General features: G+C 29.6%; 1 protein-coding gene across 1 annotated transcript in view; it reads right to left on the reverse strand.

Moving 5' to 3' along the window:
• Nucleotides 1-21,032, reverse strand: part of LOC106646143 (arginine-hydroxylase NDUFAF5, mitochondrial) — a 247,010-nt gene that overhangs the window by 70,410 nt on the left and 155,568 nt on the right. Inside the window, exon 4 of the mRNA XM_089598434.1 lies at nt 8,625-8,888. Coding sequence (XP_089454560.1) covers nt 8,625-8,888 — 264 coding nt within the window. The remainder of the gene's footprint in view (nt 1-8,624; nt 8,889-21,032) is intronic.

Raw genomic sequence — 21,032 nt, forward strand, 5'->3', positions numbered from 1 at the left:
TTAAATACAATTCAGCCTTTTCTAAGCTTGTTGCAGTGTTTGATTCAGATGAGTCCATCAAAACACATTATTTTTTGTTAATATTTATAAAAAATAAATATGTACTAATAGTGATACGTTTTAATAAAATACCTCGAGCGAATTCTAGTTAATCCTCTTCAGGACGTGCTTGAAGTGCTGCTAATTTCGTTTTAACTTTACTTGTGTAATCTGCACCAGTAAGATAGTAGAGTGTGGGTAAAACAGCACAAAACTTTTTATCATAATTATTTTGACAATAAATGAAAGGAGATATTTCTCATTGTACTTCCAGTACCCGCCTTGATCCATATAGTCGGAAAAAATATTCCGTGAGTATGTAAATATTTTATGTATAAAGTCTCATCGTAAAGTTCAAAGTTACGACATATTTCGAGGTAAAATACACTTACACATAAGTATTTGTGTATACCAAGAAAAACTGTAAATTTTTTGAAACTGATGAAAAAGCATACGGTAAAATTGATGAATGTAAAGTTACCATCAATAATATGTGTATTTATGAACTAATTTTTATAATTCCTATACTTTAAAACCACTTCCGTAAAAAGTTATTTGAAAATACATAAGTAAAACAATGACGTCCGAATATACAATAAAAACATTTTTATAGCCTTGAAGTACAGCATAATGTGCGTAAAGAATAATCTTAGTGTCAGCTTCTTCTATATCCTTGCATTGCAATGTTTGTAGGAATGTTTTCGGATCATGTAAATTCAGAGCTGGGCATGGAATATCATTAGCTGTGATGAAAATTAATTCTAGCTCAACAAACATACTTAAGTGATTATTGAAAAAATCTTTTATAAATACTTGAATTAGTATCTTTTTCTCTGTTGCTCCCCAAATGTATGGACTTGCTTGGGTAGCGGTTAAGGAGGTTCGGTCGTTTTTGAGGAGATTTATTTACTCGCTGAAAAAAATAAATGTTGTACTTTGACATGCTGGAAGTACATAAGAATTTTTTAAATATTTTTTATTAGCCGAATTTTAAAGAAAAAAAATTTCCGAAATCGCATGATTTAACACTGCCCTTATGGGTGAGAGCGATTATTCAGCCTTTGTTGCACAAATTTCGAGGCTAGAGATTTATTCATGATGAGAAAAAAGTTCAAATGGATAGCTTAACTTCTAAGGAAGACTCTCGTATCAAAAAATGTGCACCTTATCAGGCATTTGGAAGAAATATCTGTGCAAACGTAAATAAAGTCGCGAGCAGGTCTTATGCTAAGTGTATGGGAGAGAATTGAGTATCGTCTACTGTCAGCTAGTCTTTTCACACGGAGCGAGATGTCTTTACAAAATTGCTTCTATAATTTGTTAAACTGGAAATCATGATCTGAAACTTGGCCCAGCCTTTCTTAAGACTTCAAACTGTAATGTTGTGCAAAAAAGTTTGTTCTTCGAAAATTTATAACACACTTTTGTTGACGAAAGTTGAGTCTCCTCTTACTTTTTTCAGGTTCCTTTTTATCATGCAAACAACATGTTTTCAAGTTTTTTTACTTAAACTGTCGGAAAAAAGGTGCTTTAAAGTATGTTTCGTAATTTAGAAGTATATAGTTATTTTTCTATAGTTATTAATATTCATAATACACGGAGTGTTTTCATAGGATGCACAAGACTTGAATTTTTTAAACGGTGGCAACTCTGCACTGTCATTAGTTTTTTTATTCTCGACATTGGCTCTTTTTTTTCTCAGTATTGCTTTTGACATTCTGCAAAGGTGAGCCACGTACATTATTACTTGAAATGGAAGTTATCTGCCTACTTGAGCCAGCAGGTACGTCATTATTTAGAGTTGTAGAGAAATTTCGATCAGAGTTGACTATTTTTTTAAATATAGACCTTCTATTAGAAATTGTCCAAGTTTTCTTCCTTAAAAAACGAATAATCCGCTCCGTTTAAAATTTGATCAGTCACACAAGGTCCAAATAAACTAGTTTCTAAAAATATTGTGTCAACACCACTATGCTTTATATACTTTTAGATACAACAAATCAAAGTCTTTACTGTGTGAAATGATCCAAGAAGCAGTTTAATATTCTGGAATTCTTCTAGATTTTCCAAAACTATTTGCCGTGCTATTTTGTATACGCCTTTGTCACAAGCAACTGGTAAATACTTTTGTTTTGATTGGTTTAGAATATTTTTGAAATTACACAATGAAGTATATACAGTGGAGTGATCTGTTATGGGAGCTGAAATGACAAGGAAAAAACTTTTTTTTTGTTTTTTTCTTTGATCCACTGTATAGATGGAATCAAAGGCACTCCAGCTGGGTACATGTTGTTGTAAATTCTGCGGATCTATCTTTTTCCCACATTCAGAAAAACAGAGACGCGATAAAAGCCATGCAAAATCCGTTTTATGTAACTTATTACAGTAGTTTTTTACTGTTAATAATATAATGTACATTCTCTATTAATGATGTAATGTGAAGGGATGTCTATGTGCGACTGTAATTTATTAAATTTTTGAATTTCTTGGTTTTTAAGTTTTACTCTAAAAGAACATGCATTTTTATCAATTGGAACTGTTGACACACAGGGTTTTTTTTACAAATTTTATTATTATCTGGTTGATACAAAACTATAACTGTGTTGTATGTTGATTGTAAATCATATATTCTTGATTCGTTAAAATCGAAATCATCTAATGCTGCTGTGACATACGACTGAGAATCGAAATTACTATATACGGGTACATTATCAGTTGAGCTCATACTTATATACAAAGCTAATCTCGTTCTTATTTATAATATTTTTTCACAAGAAATTGAAAGATCCAAGTGATGTAATACTTCTACTGCAGTTTTGCTTTGAGTAGTATTATGTATAAATAAGCCGACAAGTGTATGGATTGTAGTTTTTTTGTGACCGTTATTCTCAATAAAATACGTATTTTGCAATAAACTCTTTATGCGAAGTAACTTGATCTTGTTTACGGTACTTGATTCAGAATAATGAGTACTTTCTTCCTTTTGAAGTTCATTATAGTCTACATTAAATAATGTCGAAAAAAATAAAATAAGTGTTTCTGGAATTTTCAAATTGTTCCATGAGCATTGTAAATCAGTACTATAACAAAATTCGTTGTTTAACTCCAAATTGATTTTTTTAAACAATTTTTCTATGTTTGTGCACAATCTACGATTAAATTTTGTTTATAATAACCATCTAGAATAACATCACTATTATATAAAAGTTCTGATTGCTTCACTCGTTTAGGATAAACGAAAGCTATTTTTTCTTCAAAATAATCGATCAAGTGCAATTTAATTTTTGATGTTTTGATGGAGTGCTCTAGATTATATGTTTTAGTTATCATTTGTGACACTTGAGTTAACGAAAAAACTTCACCTTAATCGATCCGTAATACGATGAATTTTATAGTATTAAGAATAACGATATCATTTAAAGATGGACTTTCAGTAGATAAATTATTAACACTTTGAGATTGCTGATATTTTTGTTCGTAAGTGCGCACACAATCTGGGTGCTACTTTAAATTGGATGCTATCACATTTTTGCCTGTATTAAATAGTGATGTTCTTTTGAACGCATCGTCTTGAAAAATTGAGTTGCTTTCAAGAATTTGTCAGCTCTTTCTTTTTTTTCCAATGCTTTTAAAGATTCAAATTTTTTTTAACTTTACTACTAATTATACAATTATCAATATTAGTGTTTTTGGTTGAAAGTCTCTTTGAACGACGATCATTATCAACTGATTTATTTCTGTTACTTTCCGTCGTCCTGATAACTTCTTGCATTGATCTAGCCTCTTTTTATGAGTATAACCTTCATAACAATCATTATCAACCTGATAGTACAATATATTTGCAATAGAAGAAAAAAAATAAAATTGACTTAGTAGTCCTTCTAGAAAAAAATTCATCAAGATTAAGTGAAGCCTCCTCTTCGAGTATTTGATTAGCTTACGCTTAGTAATGTGGTATTAAGTAGAAGGGAATGTTGAAATATTTAACTTTAACTTTAGAAAATGCTATGTGAATGATAAGAGACAAAATATTTTAGGGGTTTTTGTAGTGAATTATTTATTGTCACTGTATATTAAATTATTTTTAAGACTTTTGGGTTTACGAAAAGCTTAAAACAAACATCGTCAGATAACAGAATTAACAGAAAAAAAATAGCATAGTCCCTACGTGATATTTGCGTACAAGCCAAATTCGTTTTTCATCATTAAAATGAAAATAAAAACTAATTATAAAAACGCTTGAAGCGCGTTTTATTTTTAGATAGTTATACTATGAATTTTAAAAAGTGAAACCTCGAAATACAACTGACACAAATGTATTTTGATGTATAAAATATATATAAAAATGTATTTTATAAGTAAAATACGTTAAATATAATTATAAATTGTAAAATATGATTCTAAAACAAGATACGTACCAGGATTATAATGTATTACTCATGCGAAGTTGGAAATACTAAGGAGGGATGCTATCACAACATCGCAAATTTTGAATCGTTTAGAATAAAAATAACTTACTATTAGAATGCAATAAATTTAACCAGTAAAAAACTATACCCTCCATCAGAGTAGCTGCATGTCTTAATTTATCTCTGCCATTTTACGCACTTACGGCATCAATATTTCTTTTTCCTTTTGACAAATGCTGCACAATGTACGATTCAAATGTTATGCACTATCACACATCGAAAATTTAACTATATCACTTTTATATGAACCATTATAAACCTAAAAGTACTAGCGACTGACGTAAATCACTTTTCTTTAATCACTTTCACTTATATGCCTGTTTATACAAGTTCATCTGTTTTCTGCACGCATTTACTTGTTTTGAAAACAAACAAAAAAGGAGCGTTACTAATAAGACAGTCCTATTGATAACGTGTAAATTTTCTAATTCAAAAACTCAAATGAATTAAAGTTACATTAAGAAACATAATTTGTAAAATGGTGTCCCAAAAGTGTCAACATTACTATATTTCTATTACTCCTAGTTTATTACAAACGTAAAAAAATTGATATGCTGTAGATGGTATCGGATGGTATTTATTTAAAAGAATGAGAAAACCACTTTTGGCACCAAAAATTGACTTAAATTATTTACATGTTCTGGGAAATAATATTCTAAACTTTCGAAACGGAATTCTCACACCAATATCTTTGTTACTTACTTGACAGATGATAAAAGTTTATAAATAGTCCATTAACTGCGATACTGAATTTTTATTTGACGTAAAAAACTTCAAGTCCCAAAATTAATGCTAAGCGACGTGTTGTGCGCTAGTATCAGGAACACACGTCCGTTTTTTTGTTATATCACAATTGCTATGATAAATAGGACTGCGAATGTTTTTTCATCGAAAAGTACATGCTTTGAGGTAAAATTTGAGTCCAGGTGTACAATAGCAGCTGAGTAATACGTGGTTGAAAATCGTAAAAAATGCATTTTTTCAATCTTGAGGAATTTTCATCCAAAACCTATGAGGTTTAGGTACATCCATCTCAATTGGTTTTTTGTTAGAAATGTGCCAAAGAATGTTAACAAATTTTTTTCAAAGCAAAAATTCGAATTTTTTAATTAGCTACTAAAATTTATTGATAACAGTTGAATGGTGAAGATTCAAATGATCCACCCTTGCTTATCGTGTTCAGAAGGTCAAAATGCATAGGATTAAATAGGGTGGATCTGTGGACTTCGATTAGAAACGCACACATCCGGGTGGACCCAGACTATTAATTTAACGGAGAAATTTTGTTTTTCCTATTATTTAAAGGGGGGAGGGGGGAAATCATGTTGTTAAGGTTATTATTTACCATACTATTTTGATCTTAATAAATTTCTTTACAAATTTTATGAATTTTCTATTTCTAAGGAATATCAAATAATTTTATTAGTCAATAAGCTAATAAACTAATAACTGTTTTTTTTAATATAGTAATAGTACATTGAAACTTTTTTGGAAAGTTTTTTGTACAAACATTTCAAGGTGAGACATAGGCTTTATTTATTGTGAGGTCCATAAAGCATGTATTTGATAACTAATTTTTTCATGGATGAATTAAGTGAAATTTTTGCCGAAATATAATTGCTTACGTTTGTAGTAGTGAAAAATTTATCGTTAGGATGTAAAGTGACAATAATGTGAGTATGGGGTAGTCTTCTTATTTTAAATTCAATTATGTAAACGTAAAAAACAAATTTTCCAAAAGTATTTTGTTTGCTTACATTATCTATAATGCATTTTCGTTTTGTATAAAATAACCTAACAGTGATATTCGGTGTGTCATAAGAAGTGGTACTTTTAAAATTTTTTTCCAAAACTTTCTGTATTTTTTTACATTTTAGATTACATGTAACAGTTATGAACAAATCAGGTTTTCCAAATTTCGCATTATGGCCATCGTATCTTGGTAATATTTTAGCATATACCTTGAACACGCAATGTATGTTAAAGGTATACTGAAAACGTTTTCTTATTTTTTATTTTGAAAATTTTTTGAATTATTTGATGCAGTACGTACTATATGATTCATTAGACCCTAATAGCATTCAGTCTTCAATATTTTTTGATTATTACCAAAAAAAGATTACTGCATTGCTTTTTATTATTATTATTATATATTCATGCCAAAATATTGTTGCACTAATCTTCCAGCATAAAGTATGGGACTTCAAATTTCACTGTTTTATCTATGATAACTTCTATATAAATATTATTTTAACAACGTGAGATTTTGTGCTTCTGTACAATTTTTTGCCTATCGCAAGTGCTCCATCCTACATTCACTGATATAAATAGGAAAAAACATTGGATCGATATGCTGTGATAATTCATCTAAGTATATGTGACTTAATATAACATCTGGGAAATAATTTCAACTCTTACATTAAGGTAGAGTATTGAGGGGTTTGCAAGCAAAGCGTTGGGAGGGGGAAGGGGCGAAGTCTAGTACGTATAGAGTATGTATTTATACATATATAATGCAATGATGCATTCGTAAATGCATGTGTGTATACATTGCACATCAATAATGACTTATACTATGCTAGTTTTTATTAGAATGCAGTTCCTTATTGAATAAATAAATATTAAATAATTTCATTTCAAGCCGTTATGTCATTTAATAAATACAATAGCTGTAGAGTTGAGTCAAACTGTCAAACGTAAATTATGGGTTATTGGTTATTCTTGAAACAAGTTTGGGTAATTGAATGACAACTGGATGATTCCGTAGTTAATTCTTGTTAAAATTACGTAGTAAGGTAAAGTACCCAGTAGTTGGACACTTTTGACAGTCAAAATTTTCTTTGCTGATTTATAAAAAACTAACAAAAAATGATGGTCAAAAAAACGTTGCATTAACTATTTAAAATTTTTTTTTATTTATTAGAAAAAAAAATATATCAGGTTAACAAACAAAGAAAAAATTGATATCAAAGAAAAACCATCAAGACCCAGTATCTGGTTACTAGTGTCCAGGTATTAGGATCAACATGAGACTTGGGACCAGTAGTTGGATACCCCATATTAATTAAACGGAAAGGAGGTTAGGGTAGACCTAACTTCAAAATGCTCACATCTCTTAACTACTCAATGACTATAATCTTTTTCACCACATGGTATAGTTTCTGGTCATCATTTAACTTTTTTTTAGTTTTCAACAGTAACATTAACGTGTTATATTTAGTAATAATCAATAATTTCAAGTTTTTTTTACTGTCCAAGTACCAGGTGTAGAAAAAATAATATTTTATCAAATGAAAGCTATTTTTGGACAGAGTTATTTACATTTTTCGATGTGTTTAACTCTGATAAACTTAATAAAAATTATAATAATATACATTTTGCAAGGTAACTTTAGTTAGAAAATAACTTGAACGTACTACGTCCAACTATAAATTATAATTTTTAGCGATTTTTTCCGTGTCCAAGTACTGAGTATAGGAACACTCCTATGCTATTAAAGGGATCTATTTTTTAGCAGCAATCTGACATGTTTCGCATTTAAAACATATTTTTTACGCAAAAACGAAAAAGGATTTTAAACATAAGTTTTGTCATCAGGTATTACTATTCATTGATGGATTATAAATAAATTTTTTTTTCTATTTGAAAACGTTTCCCATCCGAAAATGTTAATTATATTGGACTGTCCAACTACTGGTGCTATTTTTATTTCTGCCCAACCACTGGGTACTTTACCTTGTGTAACAATTATTTCATGAGTCATTCCCGTTAACTATCAGAATAAATCAACTCTTAAACTGAATGACTTTTTATCAGAAGAGAAAAACTCCGACAAAGAGTCACTGAATATTCCAGTGAATAAATTTACTTTGGATTTGGTTCAATATTGAAAAAGATAACACGATCACGGAAAGAGTTTTTTTTCATTACGCGAATGTCAGTTAGCTCTTAAATTAAGTGTTCATAGATTTTTTCTAAAGTGCAAACTGTGAAGTCAGTCAATTGTAGAGTTATTTAGTAATTATAAGTCCCGGAGTAAAATAAACTATTTTATCTGTAAATTATTTACATTTTGTTAGAACTATGATGTCATTTATCTTTTTAGATTATTTTTACCTTTTTTTTCTTTCGCTATCTCATCAATCCTATAAATGTCTTTTAGAGATATTTCTCCTGATCCGCGTTCTATAGGTTTTGGTTGAGACTCATGAGGTTTCCAGCCCACCATATAGATTATTTGAAATGTAGCTGGAACAAATCTACGGCCATCTTCATCTTTGACTTTTCCATAAAGCTGATCATAAATCGCAGAAGCAGCCAACAAAGTGTCTCTCTTTAGATGCAATTTGCGATTTCTAGCTGCATTGTTTTCTCCCATGCCTTTTTATCAGATGCCAATAAACAATAAAAACTACATAAAATAAAAACAAATTTTTGGAGCGTTGCTCTTGGCAGCTCTGGTCATAACTCTGGGTAGTTCAGTCTATGATTAATACATACGTATATATAAAACACACTCATTAAACTTAGTAATGACAAGAGCTGCTTATAGCCACTCCTAATAAAATCAAGCTGGGGGAGTATTGCGCGTCATTTCAGCTGTATTACTTGATCAACGTCTCAAATATTCCACTACCAAGCTCATAAAAAACCGCCTTTTAATCGTGCATAGGCTGATGGTATATTACCTATGTGATACGCGGTTAAAAGGCAGCTTTTTACGACAAATTTGATACATGACACAGGTAATAAAACTGAAAAAGAGAAAAAGTGACTGATCTTACTATATAAGTAGTCTTTTTCGGAAGGTTGCCACTGACTAGTTACGTAAAATAAAGTACATAGCTAGATAGAAATAATTCTTTACTATTCAAGTGTAAATCAGATACTAATGAAAGCCAAGAGTCGATTTTAGAAGTATTTTTTTTTGTGAGGTAAAGTATGTGAGTTAATAACTTTAAATACCACTCAGTCCGGCAGCCTAAAAAAAACGATGACCCATTACGATCCAGGTAACAGATTTAATGAGATTTTGTTTTGCTATGCATGCGCGCCATAGCCAATATAATGCACGTATACAAAAACGTATGAACAGAGTGCATAACGATATAGGCTGGGTGCACCTGACAGACAGCACTACTCTGATTTAATATGTAAGCTTGTGAAATTTCACCACCGTGTTATGCCTATAACACGCATCACATGCACGTATGCATCATAGGCTAAAGCAAACTCTATTTGTATGTGGTAAATAGAAACATCCATACATACATACATTTCTTTCTAAATTAAATACTTATTTCCAAAGGCTCAGCCTCTAACCTCACTTTTTTCCTCTCCATCCCCCTCAAAATACCTTGTTATTCTTTTGTTTTCTCGCTATTTTTTATATTTCATTAAATCCCCCTTCATCCCTCAGTTTTGAGGGCTTAAAAGTTTGAGAAATGATTGCGTTTTGTTTGGTAGTTGATTTGATTGCGCCAATTAATTTGAGTGTTTTACAAGAGACTTCGATATTTTTTTAAGAAGTCTTAAACTTGTATGATAGAAAAATTTTTTAAAATAATACATCGTGTAATAATAAAGAAAAATAAATTATTCGTGTAGCAAAATAATAAATTATATCGAAAAAATTGTACCCAATTCATTAATAAATTGATAACTTGTATATGTCTTTTTAAATTTTCTAACCTCGAAAATCTTTTTCCACATTTTGTACAAATTTATTTAATTTCACATTTACTGTGAATTCTTTTATGTCGTTTTAAATGTGTTGATCTCTTGAGTTTTTTATAACAATGTAAGCATGTAACTGTTTTTTTTTCATATTATGTTTCTTTAGTAGTCTAACGAAATTTTGTTTTAAAGTAAATACAACTTTACAAGTATCATAAACGTATAATAATTTTCAATGTGTCTTTTAATGTTCTATTAATTTTTCAGGGTTCAAAAATTTTGTTTTGCATACATTGCAGATGAAGAAATCTTTTAAACTTAAACCTTATTTTGTATTACAAGTCATAGCTGTACTTAAATGATTGTGTAAGTTTAAAGTAAAAAGGAGTGAGCTAGTGTAAGTAACAAATTAAATTTTTGAATTGATTATATCGATTCATTCTAATTTTTTTGCATTTATTTTTATTCCATTTGCAAAAAACCAGAAAAAAAATTTTGTAAAATAAAAAACAGATAATTACATCATTTTTCTGGATTTTTTATTTTTCAAAATAAAATTTACAAAATTTTCAAGTTTATAAATAACAGATACTATGGTAAAATATAGAACATTTGTAGATGGATCAAAATTTTACTTTTCTTGAAAGTTTTTAAAACATTTTCTCATGTGGATGGATAAGTATTTAAATTTTGTGGGATTACTACAAAATTTTAAATTTGTTCGTAATATCATGCTTCCATTACTATTTTCTAAAACTAGAGACATTATTTTTAAATTTTCTCCTAAAACAATTAATTTATCACAAAAATAGATATTTGTATTGCATAAATTACATAATGTTCTTCCAACTGTTTCTAAGGCTCTTTTTGGGACCATAGAAGACTCGTCCCATGGAACCAAATCTATTTTTGTTAATTTTTTTTTTAGATTCTAATTCCAAGAACAAACTTTTTATATTGTTTAAGTCTAATGGTAAACGAAGTGTTCTATAACTAGTTTTTATGACACTGTTTCCTTTTATATCAAATTTTGTTGGTGTAAGTACACTGAAATTTTCACATAATTTATCTTATAATTGTTAAATTTTATTTACATATGAAAGTGCACGAGTTTTGTATTTTATCAACTTTAAAAGGCAAACTGAAATAATAAAATATTCATATGATATTAAGAAATTGGAGAGTTGGCGCACAGAGCCCGCAGGGGAGAAATCCCCCTAGTAAATATATAGTTACTTGTGTGGAGAGTTCTTCACAATACCCCTACGGCCTCTAACTGAGTCTTAGTAAATAAGCACATTTTTTATCTAAACCCCTACCGCCCGTCCTAGCAACTCTTCACAAACCACCACTGTCCTCCTCAAACCATCCGCAGATTATTTCTTGACCGTTCATAGAACCCTACGCCATTTTTGGGAAACCTTACTGAGATTCTACCAACCTTCATGAACACATTTTCACATTTGATGTCATCCTTGAAATTATTTACACTATTTTTAGGACTGTACATATAAAACAACTTTTAACTAACGAAAAAATGTTTTTTCTCTGGAGGCTTATACAAAGTTGCTGTATTAAGCAGGGGTACTATTTAAGATTTTCACAAATTCAGAAATTATGATATGTATAAGAATAAATATACAGTGAGTGCACACAGCAAGAAACTTAAGGAAAGTAGGGAAATATTCAGTCTTTTCTCTGTTATTTTGGCTTATATCACGTTTTTATTAAGACACCCTACCGTCCCTCACTGACCTTGAATATATTTAAATATTTACTTTTAAATACTAATTTCCATTTATTTTTCAACACTACCTAAAAAGCAAATAGATGGACTATATATATGCAAACAGTTACTAGTTTTTACATTTACGTTTCTAACAGTAAGATCATAAATAAATTTATTTAGATTTTATGTTGATTTCTCAAAAAATTTCAAGTTTTTGGTGCGATAAACTTTTTTTTGTTAATATTAGTGATAAACTATGAAAAAAAAATTAAAGTTCGTATGCCTTTATATAATATAGTACTAATACACATAAATTTAAGTTACACTTTGTTACGCAATAATACGAATGATGGAAGTATTGGTAATATTATGGGTCAATTTGCAGAGCCAGGCAAGTAAATAATAAATTTTTTTTTTTCTGTTAAATGTACACATGATTATCAGAAAGTTTTGTAATTTTTTGTATTTCAAGCAGAGTATTATTAAATTGGAGTAATTTTGTTTTTTGTACGTTAGAAATTAAAAACATGTACATAAAGCTAAATAAGTAAATTTATTAAAAATCTATTATCTAATTACCATCGACTAAAAATGTTACTGTGGGAAAAATAATTTTTGGAGCACGGTGAATAATTAGGTATATTAGAATGTCAAATAGCAATGCATTGTTTAATATTACATCATTATATTTGAGAACAAGAGACATCGAGTAATACACTTTATACTATCTTAGATGAATTATAAGAATTTTGGAAAATTAAAACAATGGGAAATACATGTAAAAAGTTTCTTGTTATTGCAGGTTTTGTGAAATGAAACTTTCTAGTATTTCACGCTATACTTTCTATGTAAATAAATTTTACATTACCAAGAAATGCATAGAATAAAAACAACTAATATATATGAAAATAATTATTATTCAATATTACAGGTTAGTATTGTTGACTTGCACATAAATTTAATCGCGAATCGAAAAATAATTATTAGCTACTATTATCTAAGCACTAGGCATCCAAAGGATTTCTTAAACAAAAATGAAAAGCTCACTCGTCTACAATATTATTCACATAGACTATCGTATAGACCTGAAGAACTAAATTTTAGTCCCTTGCTGTAGGCCGCAAGATTGACACAACAATTTTTCATACATTCTTGCATAATGATTGAACACAACCGCATAAATTATTTAAGAAATAACCAAAAACAATAAGGAACTGAATGATATAAAGGATTATTCGATGCAATTGTTAATAGTACTTCAAACATATCAAAAAATTTTAAAAAAAAGAAAAAATTGTCAAATTTTTTATCTTACTATCAACATCGATTGGCAAACCCAGGTTCATGCAACATCATTACTAAGATGCAATGGCCATTATGAGAAAATGTGGTAGACCAGACTTGTTTATGACAATAATATGCAATCCAAAATAGAAAGAAATGAAATTACTTTCATCCTAATTTTCAAAAAATACTACTCTTAATGATCTTATTTTATACAGAATTGCATTAAATTTTGAATGACATTACACGACAAAATCTCTTTCGGAAAGTAATAGCCTATGTTTATACTATGGAATTTCAAAAACGTGGTTTCCCAAATACACATCCTCTCGTAACTCTACATTCTAATAATAAAATAATTTTACCTGAACAAATTGATGAAATGATATCAGCTAATAATAAGAAACTTGCAAAATTCGTTATTAAACAAATGCTTCACGATCTTTATACTAAACAAAGCCCATGGTTAAATATATCCAATAACAAATGTATCAAAAATTTTTCTAAACTCTTTGTTAATATAACATTGTTAAGAAAATTTTCATCCCGAATATATCAGAAAAATACTATTTTGGATAATCATACATATAAGACTAAAAATAAACATAAAATTACAGTTAATAATTCAATGGTTATACCGTATTGGCCAGGTGCATGTCATGCAGCGTCACTCTTGGTGTTAAAATCAGGCAACCACGGGTACCCACATTATACGTTAACAGCATACACCGATGCACACTTTTAGTAATAATCAATTAATTAGCAAGAAATTAGTATATTTATTCATCTGATAATGGATTTTATCATAAAAACAGGCTTTAGGAATAACACACACTTGATTTGTTTTAACTCAGAAGCCTTAAAAAAAGGTAAGCAGTTGGTTGAAAGTAGTCATGTGTGCGATGTTACAGAATTTCAAAGTGATGGAGTTAGCAATTTGACAAGTGCCGTCGAAATAAGGCAAACCTCGGTAACTTCAGCTCCCTACAAAGTTAACCTGCATGTACGTTTTATTCAGATTATTCTGAAAATTGTCTAAGTTGCAATGCACATGAAAATTACCTTTATTTACAGTTGGATCATCGTCAAAATTTATATAACTTTACTCCATGTGTCTTACACCCATATTTCATAAACGTTTAAATAACAGAAATCACAATGATCATGTCTTATTTCACGTAACTAATTTTCTTTTTGCCGTCTGCTTCTGAGAATGTGCTTTGGATCGAAAACCAACGAGGCTTCATTAATACATTGTTACATTCAAACATTGTAGGAGTCACAAGGTAGTAAATCTTGCTGTGCACCTCAAAAATAAACAAAAATTAACTTTCGAAGAAAATAAAATTAAAAAGATAATAAAGAAATGTCAGACGCATCTAACAGCTTGGTTTGAGTTAAATAAAGTTGATAATTTTGCAAAATTTTAAAAGTATATTAATATCTCAGAAAACTATATTCTTAATAATCAACTAAAAATTTGGGTAAAAAGAAAAAGAAAAATGAAAAATACTGAAATAGGTAGATTGAGTACAGTATTACCAAAATATAATCAATGATTTTTTTTTAAATTAATTCTAAATAAAAAAAATGGAATAACTTCATTTGAAGATTTAAAAACATATAGAGATATAAAATATAAAATATTTAAAGGCACTATAATTGCCATGAGTTTAACGAGTATGATTTACAGATTGATAATATTTTCCAAGACGCTAGTACTGTTTAGCTTCCTTATCAATCAATAAAATTTTTTGCATGGTTATCAAAATCATAGAATTCACAAGGTGATAAAATTTGGAATAAGTATAATATCTACTTTTGTGAAGATTTCATTCGTAATAAAGAAAATTGTGGTCTTCTGCACATCAACGAAATTTTTGAACTTGAAAATAATTATTTAGATCATTAAATTTACCTGCACCGATTAAAATTAACCTACAAAATAACAATGACGCAGAGGAAGTTGCATCCTGTAAACATATGTTCGATTCGACGTATGCTCAGCTAAACAATGAACAAAAAAATATTTTTAAAATTGTACCTAAAAACGTTAAGATTATTTTATACATGGTGCTGGAGGATCAGAAAAAACCCTTTTATGTAAAACAACAATTTATTACTTCATATTACAAAGAAAAAAAATTTTGTCATGGTATGGAATGGCATTGTGTCAGTACAACTACCAAAAGGTATGACCAGTCATAGAACTTTTCGTTTACCTTTGGATTCAAATAATATTGAGACTGGATTTTTTTAATCCAAATGCGAAAAGTAAAAGTAATTTGACTTTCGCACTTTTTTCTGGTAATAATGATAGCGGGCATTATGACTTATTACGACATAATAATGTCACAATTAAGGAAAAACTAAAGGAAATAATGAAAAAAAATTACAATCATTTTAAAGAAAAAAAGTTGCAAGATAATATAATCATTATGATTTTTAACAAAAAACAGAAGCTTGTAGAATGATGATTATAAAAAAATGATATTTCGGAAAAGAAAATGAGTCAGCGCATGAATTAATAAATTAAACAGAAACAAATAGAAATGTTTTAATTGTAACATCAAATAAAATATCTAAGATTATCATTTCCATAGTTGCTTTAATTTAGTATCATGCAGATTTAAAGTAGGTACAAATATTCTTTCACATTAACAACAATTGAAGATTTGTCATTCAGAAGTCTTTGAACAAACTTTGCACAACAAAATTTAATACGTCATTATTTTAGAATATTACTCTTTTAATTCAGTAATAAGAACTTAATAAATCAGGAAAGAGTTTACAATAATTCAACAATAGGTCAACTTAACATAAAGACTCCTAAGAACTTAGAGCGTTTTTTTATTTAAACTAATGTTAAATTCGCATTAACGGAGTCGACTCTCTTGAAATGTTAGGAACAGTTAATGGAATACTTATAGTACATATAAAGATACTGCTATTGCTTTAGGTTTAGTGGAACACGATTTCCAAATTTATAATATATTTGAAGGAGCATGTAATGTTATACTGCCAAGCTTATTGAGAAAATTTTTTGCGTGGTACTTAATGCCTGGAGATATTTGAGGCAAAAATTTATGGAAAAAACTAAAACAATTTTTATAAAAGATTAAAAAAAAAAAAAAAAAAAGATAATGCTTTACTGCAGCTAAATTCAATTTTTAAATTCAAAGAAAACTTCAAACAATTGTCAAAAAAGCTTTTGATTGACAAAACATCTTAAAAATTTTATTATTAGATATTGGAGAAGAAAAAATTAAGTTATTGCAAGTGTGAAATAAATGGAAAACAACTGATCATTGTTCTGAAATTTTTGGTAAAGATAATAACTTTTTCAATAAATAACGTTATACTTACTTTTCATAACAAACATATTTAAATATGTAATAAAATTCTTTATCATGTAAAAGAAAAAATGAGAACATTAATTACACCATAGATCATGCTACTTATAAAGGTGATGATAAATGTGCTAGTAATATTAATATAAACTTCCAATTAAATTTCTAAACAATGTTTGTGAAGGCTTATCTCCGCGTGAACTTCATTTAAAAATTGAAATAATTGTTGTTGATCTGAAATAATGCAATTAATGAACTTATTAAGAATTCAAGCCAAAACAAACTAGCGCGCTATAGCACTACCTCAAAGGCAGTGTGGAAATGTTTTATCTAATTATTTAGATAAAATAATTTTTAAGGCAGTAGTGGAAAGTGGCTCAATAAGGCTATAACAAAAAAATATGTCATGCAGCTGTTTGTAAATTTTTTAGAAAAACAAACAGTTTTTTTAAAGTTTATAATGAAATACAATTTTTGTACCGGGAAATGTCTTATATATTTTTAATACTAGATAATCTAACATAAGCGATGGATTTTTCTGTCTGCAAATATGTGATAAAATTAGTATTGCTTCATATTTTTGAAGCTGTAATATAAAAATAAGTGTGTATATTACGTCATTCATTATCCTAATTTAAAGCAAACGTATACCTCTTACCTATTTTCTTGACGTTTACGAATTTTGGAATAATTGTTGATGTATATTAATAATTATCTATAAATCATAATTTAATTAATATTTTTAATCCTTGTGTCTTTTATGATACATGGCAAGGACCTAATAAAATTTTTTTCTGAATCAAATTAACGTAATAAAATACGATGATAATTTTTTTTGTTTTTCTTTTAAACGTAATTAAATCTAATTAAAGAAAGAAAAAAAAACAAAACAAAAAAAAACACGCACACAACCTTAATTAAAACAAAGATAGTAATTAAACGGTGAAAATGGTTGACAAAAACGATATTTAAGCTGATGCCGATATGACGGTAGCTAAAGCGCTGATGGAGTCCCTTAATGCCAATTTTCATTTCAACATGCAATTAAATTCATTCCTATATTTGATGGGAAAAATATTTTGTTCAAGGACTATATTCAAGATATTGGGAATGGAGAAAGTTAAGTGAGAGGCAATAAAAAAAATCTGTATCAAAGGGCAGTATTACAAAATTGGCGAGGTGCCGCACGTATAAGCGTAAGCGATCTAAACTTGGAAAACCTTGTGGCATTTATAATACATTTGAAAAAAAGATACAAGACAGGAAAAACCGTTGCTTAATATCAAACTCAGCTGCAGAAAAAGTGTTAACAACAAGGCCAATCGATAAGCGAACATTACAATAATGTAAACGTACTGCTCAGTGGCACTGAAGAGGCTCTGATGAAAGACAAGGGAAATGCATACAATGCGCACATAATAATCTCAACAAGAGACATGGCGCTACACATGTTCATAAAAGGACTAGCACCTATGATAAACCAGCAGGTATATGCGAAAGAACCTGCTTTCCTAGCCAACGCCTTTGATTATGCATTGAGATTAGAGAATTAATAAGAGAGGTCATAATCCCAGGCACACGATACCAAGGACTAACTCACAGTGATTTACAAAATAATTTAAGTAACTTGTATCAACAGAATAACTACCCTCATCAGCCATTCTCATCACATCAAATAGGACAAGTTAATGAAGAATAGATTGACAATCAGAATCATCACGCTTATAGGCAGTATAACAATTGTCAGAATAATAAGAGACAATATCAGCAATGTAGTAATAAACAGAATTATCGTGAAAATATCAGAATTAGAGTAGAAATCGTAATATTTGAAATAAGTCGAGAAACTTTAACTGTTATAAGAATAATTTTGGACGATATAAATACGAAAATCCTAACGATTATTATACTCAAAGAAATGCTAATTTTAACCCCAGCAATAGTCAAAGATACCGAGACAGAGGTCAGAATTATAATGGATACCCCAAAAATAATAATTACAATGATTATAACCAACAAAGTTTCAATCTTAATTATTAGTTTCAGAATTTCCGAAATCAGTACCAACCAGGAGATGACCGTTTGCCACATTATTTAAACTCTCAGGCGGCTCACTCTGATCGTCGTTCGGAGGTAAACCCTCAAAAACAGAGTTCAACCCCTACACCGAATGTTTCAGTGCAAGTAATGAACATAGTAACAGAATTGAAACCATCCACATCGGTACGCGCCAGGGACTTGGCGTAGAAGATGAGCCTACAAGCATAAGGTTGTCAATCCCAGAAGGTAAAAGTCACTTTATCACACTCATACTCGATAATGGCGCCGCCACAAACCTAATTAGATTAGATCAGTTGCACCCATATTTACGAATAGAGACTAGTAAAATTATCAATGTTACCGGAATTACCCCTCACCCAGTTTTCACTAAAGAAACAACGTATATGACTATACAAGGAAAACATACAATTTTTCATGTGATCACTAACGATTTTCCGATCAAAGATGGCGGTTTATTGGGTCGAAACTTTTGTAAAGAACGACAAGCCACATCATCGTATGATCACGAGACTATAGTATTAGCTGATTACCTAATGAACCCCATTTTTTTTTTCAAAACTCTTGAAGAAATAGAGCGATTGAAAAGGGATGAGAAAAAACAAAAAGCAATAAAACGTAAGAAACAGGCACAGGAAAGTCAAATTTCAGTTACCACCCTCAATACTTACAAAAAGACAGAGTGTCTTGAGGATAAAATTGACCAACAAAGATTTTATGATGAATACATCGTAGGCTGGCCCGAGAAATCACGTACACCTAAATACAAATCGATTTTATCAAAAAAAGGTGATAGTTTATGAAACCCACTGATAATGAAACTGGCGAGAGTGAAATATACAGTAAAGATTATGAATTAAACAACCAAGATACACTCCAGCGCCATACGATTAAACAGAGTAAAAATACTTCTAGTGTGGAACAACATTGCCTTAATGAGGAACAAAAGAACAATCATAACCTAACTAAATATACGAACGAGGTTCGAACACGTTAAGTAGTAAGAATTAATTTAATTAAAACTAATTTAACTGAAGGATATTTACCACGAGTCAACATAGGACGTGATGACGTATCCTTAGGAGAAGGAATAATAAGAAATGAGAGCGGTCAGTGTAATATTATGGCGATAAATAATAATGAGAATGATGTTATAATTGAAATAGATTGAAGAGAAATTGTACTCTTCAAGTATATTGTACCTCAATCAAATCCCGATACTAGTAGCGAATATGAAAGACCAGTTATAAAAATTACATAAGATAGAATAAGGGGCCTAAAAGGACTTGTGCGTACCGGTCACTTAAATCTGGAAAAACGAGACCGAATTTGTTGACTGATTTCTAAATTTTCAGAGACCTATTTGATGCTGGAAGACCCTTTAGCCTATACTAATCTTGTTGCTGGAAGACCCTTTAACCTATACTAATTTTGTTGCCTATGAAATCCCGACGGAAAATAATATCCTTATTAACACTAAGCAACATCATCACCTACTGGTACATAGAAAAGTTTTAGAAGAACATGGAGCAAAAAAACTTAACGACGGAATAATTTAGCCCTCATCATGACCGTATAATTTACTCCTCTGGGTTGTTTCGAAGAAACCTGATATCCATCGGAATCCTAGATAGAGGGTAGTGATTGATTTCCGAGAACTTAAAAAAAGACCATTAGTAATGCATATCTATTATCTAATATCGTAGATATTATGGACCAGTTGGGAGGACCCGTATATTTTTCATTTTTTGATTTGACAAGTGGATTCCAACAAATTTCCATGGCTGAACATGATAAGCATAAAACAGCACTTACGATATGCTCTGAACATAACCAGTACAGATGGATGCCCGAAGGTTTAAAAAATGCACTCGCTACATTCCAACGAACAATGGATCTCATATTAAGAAGTTTATTAAATGTTGAAATATTAGTGTATTTAGATGATATTATTATTCAAGCAAAAGATTTAGTAGATCATGACCGTAAAGTTAGGTTACTTTCTGACCGGTTAAGATCAGCGAATATAGTACTTCATCCAGATAAAGTTGAATTTTTGTAAAAAGAAGTTATATTTCTTGGGCATGTAGTAAGTCAACAAGAAAGTGAACCAGACCCTAAAAAAATACAAGCCTTTAAAGAATTTTATCAACTAAAAACTATGAAAAATATAAGACAATTCTTAGGACTGGCAGGATACTGTAGACGAGTTATCGAAGATTTTTTTAAATTAGCTAAACCATTATCAGATTTATTAAAAAAGGGAGAAAAATTTGAATAGACTGAAGTACAAGAAAAGAGTTTTCAAATACTAAAAGACCATCTATATCAAGAGCCTATTTTACAATTTCCCGACTTTAGTAAATCATCCAAGTTAAAAATAGATGCATCTGACTACGCTATTGAAGCGATATTAAGTCAAGAAAA

This window comes from Copidosoma floridanum, unplaced genomic scaffold (genome assembly GCF_036245765.1).
Source record: "Copidosoma floridanum isolate Cflo_tuat_1 unplaced genomic scaffold, Cflo_Japanese_pri ptg000006l, whole genome shotgun sequence".
In the NCBI taxonomy this organism is placed as follows: domain Eukaryota; kingdom Metazoa; phylum Arthropoda; class Insecta; order Hymenoptera; family Encyrtidae; genus Copidosoma; species Copidosoma floridanum.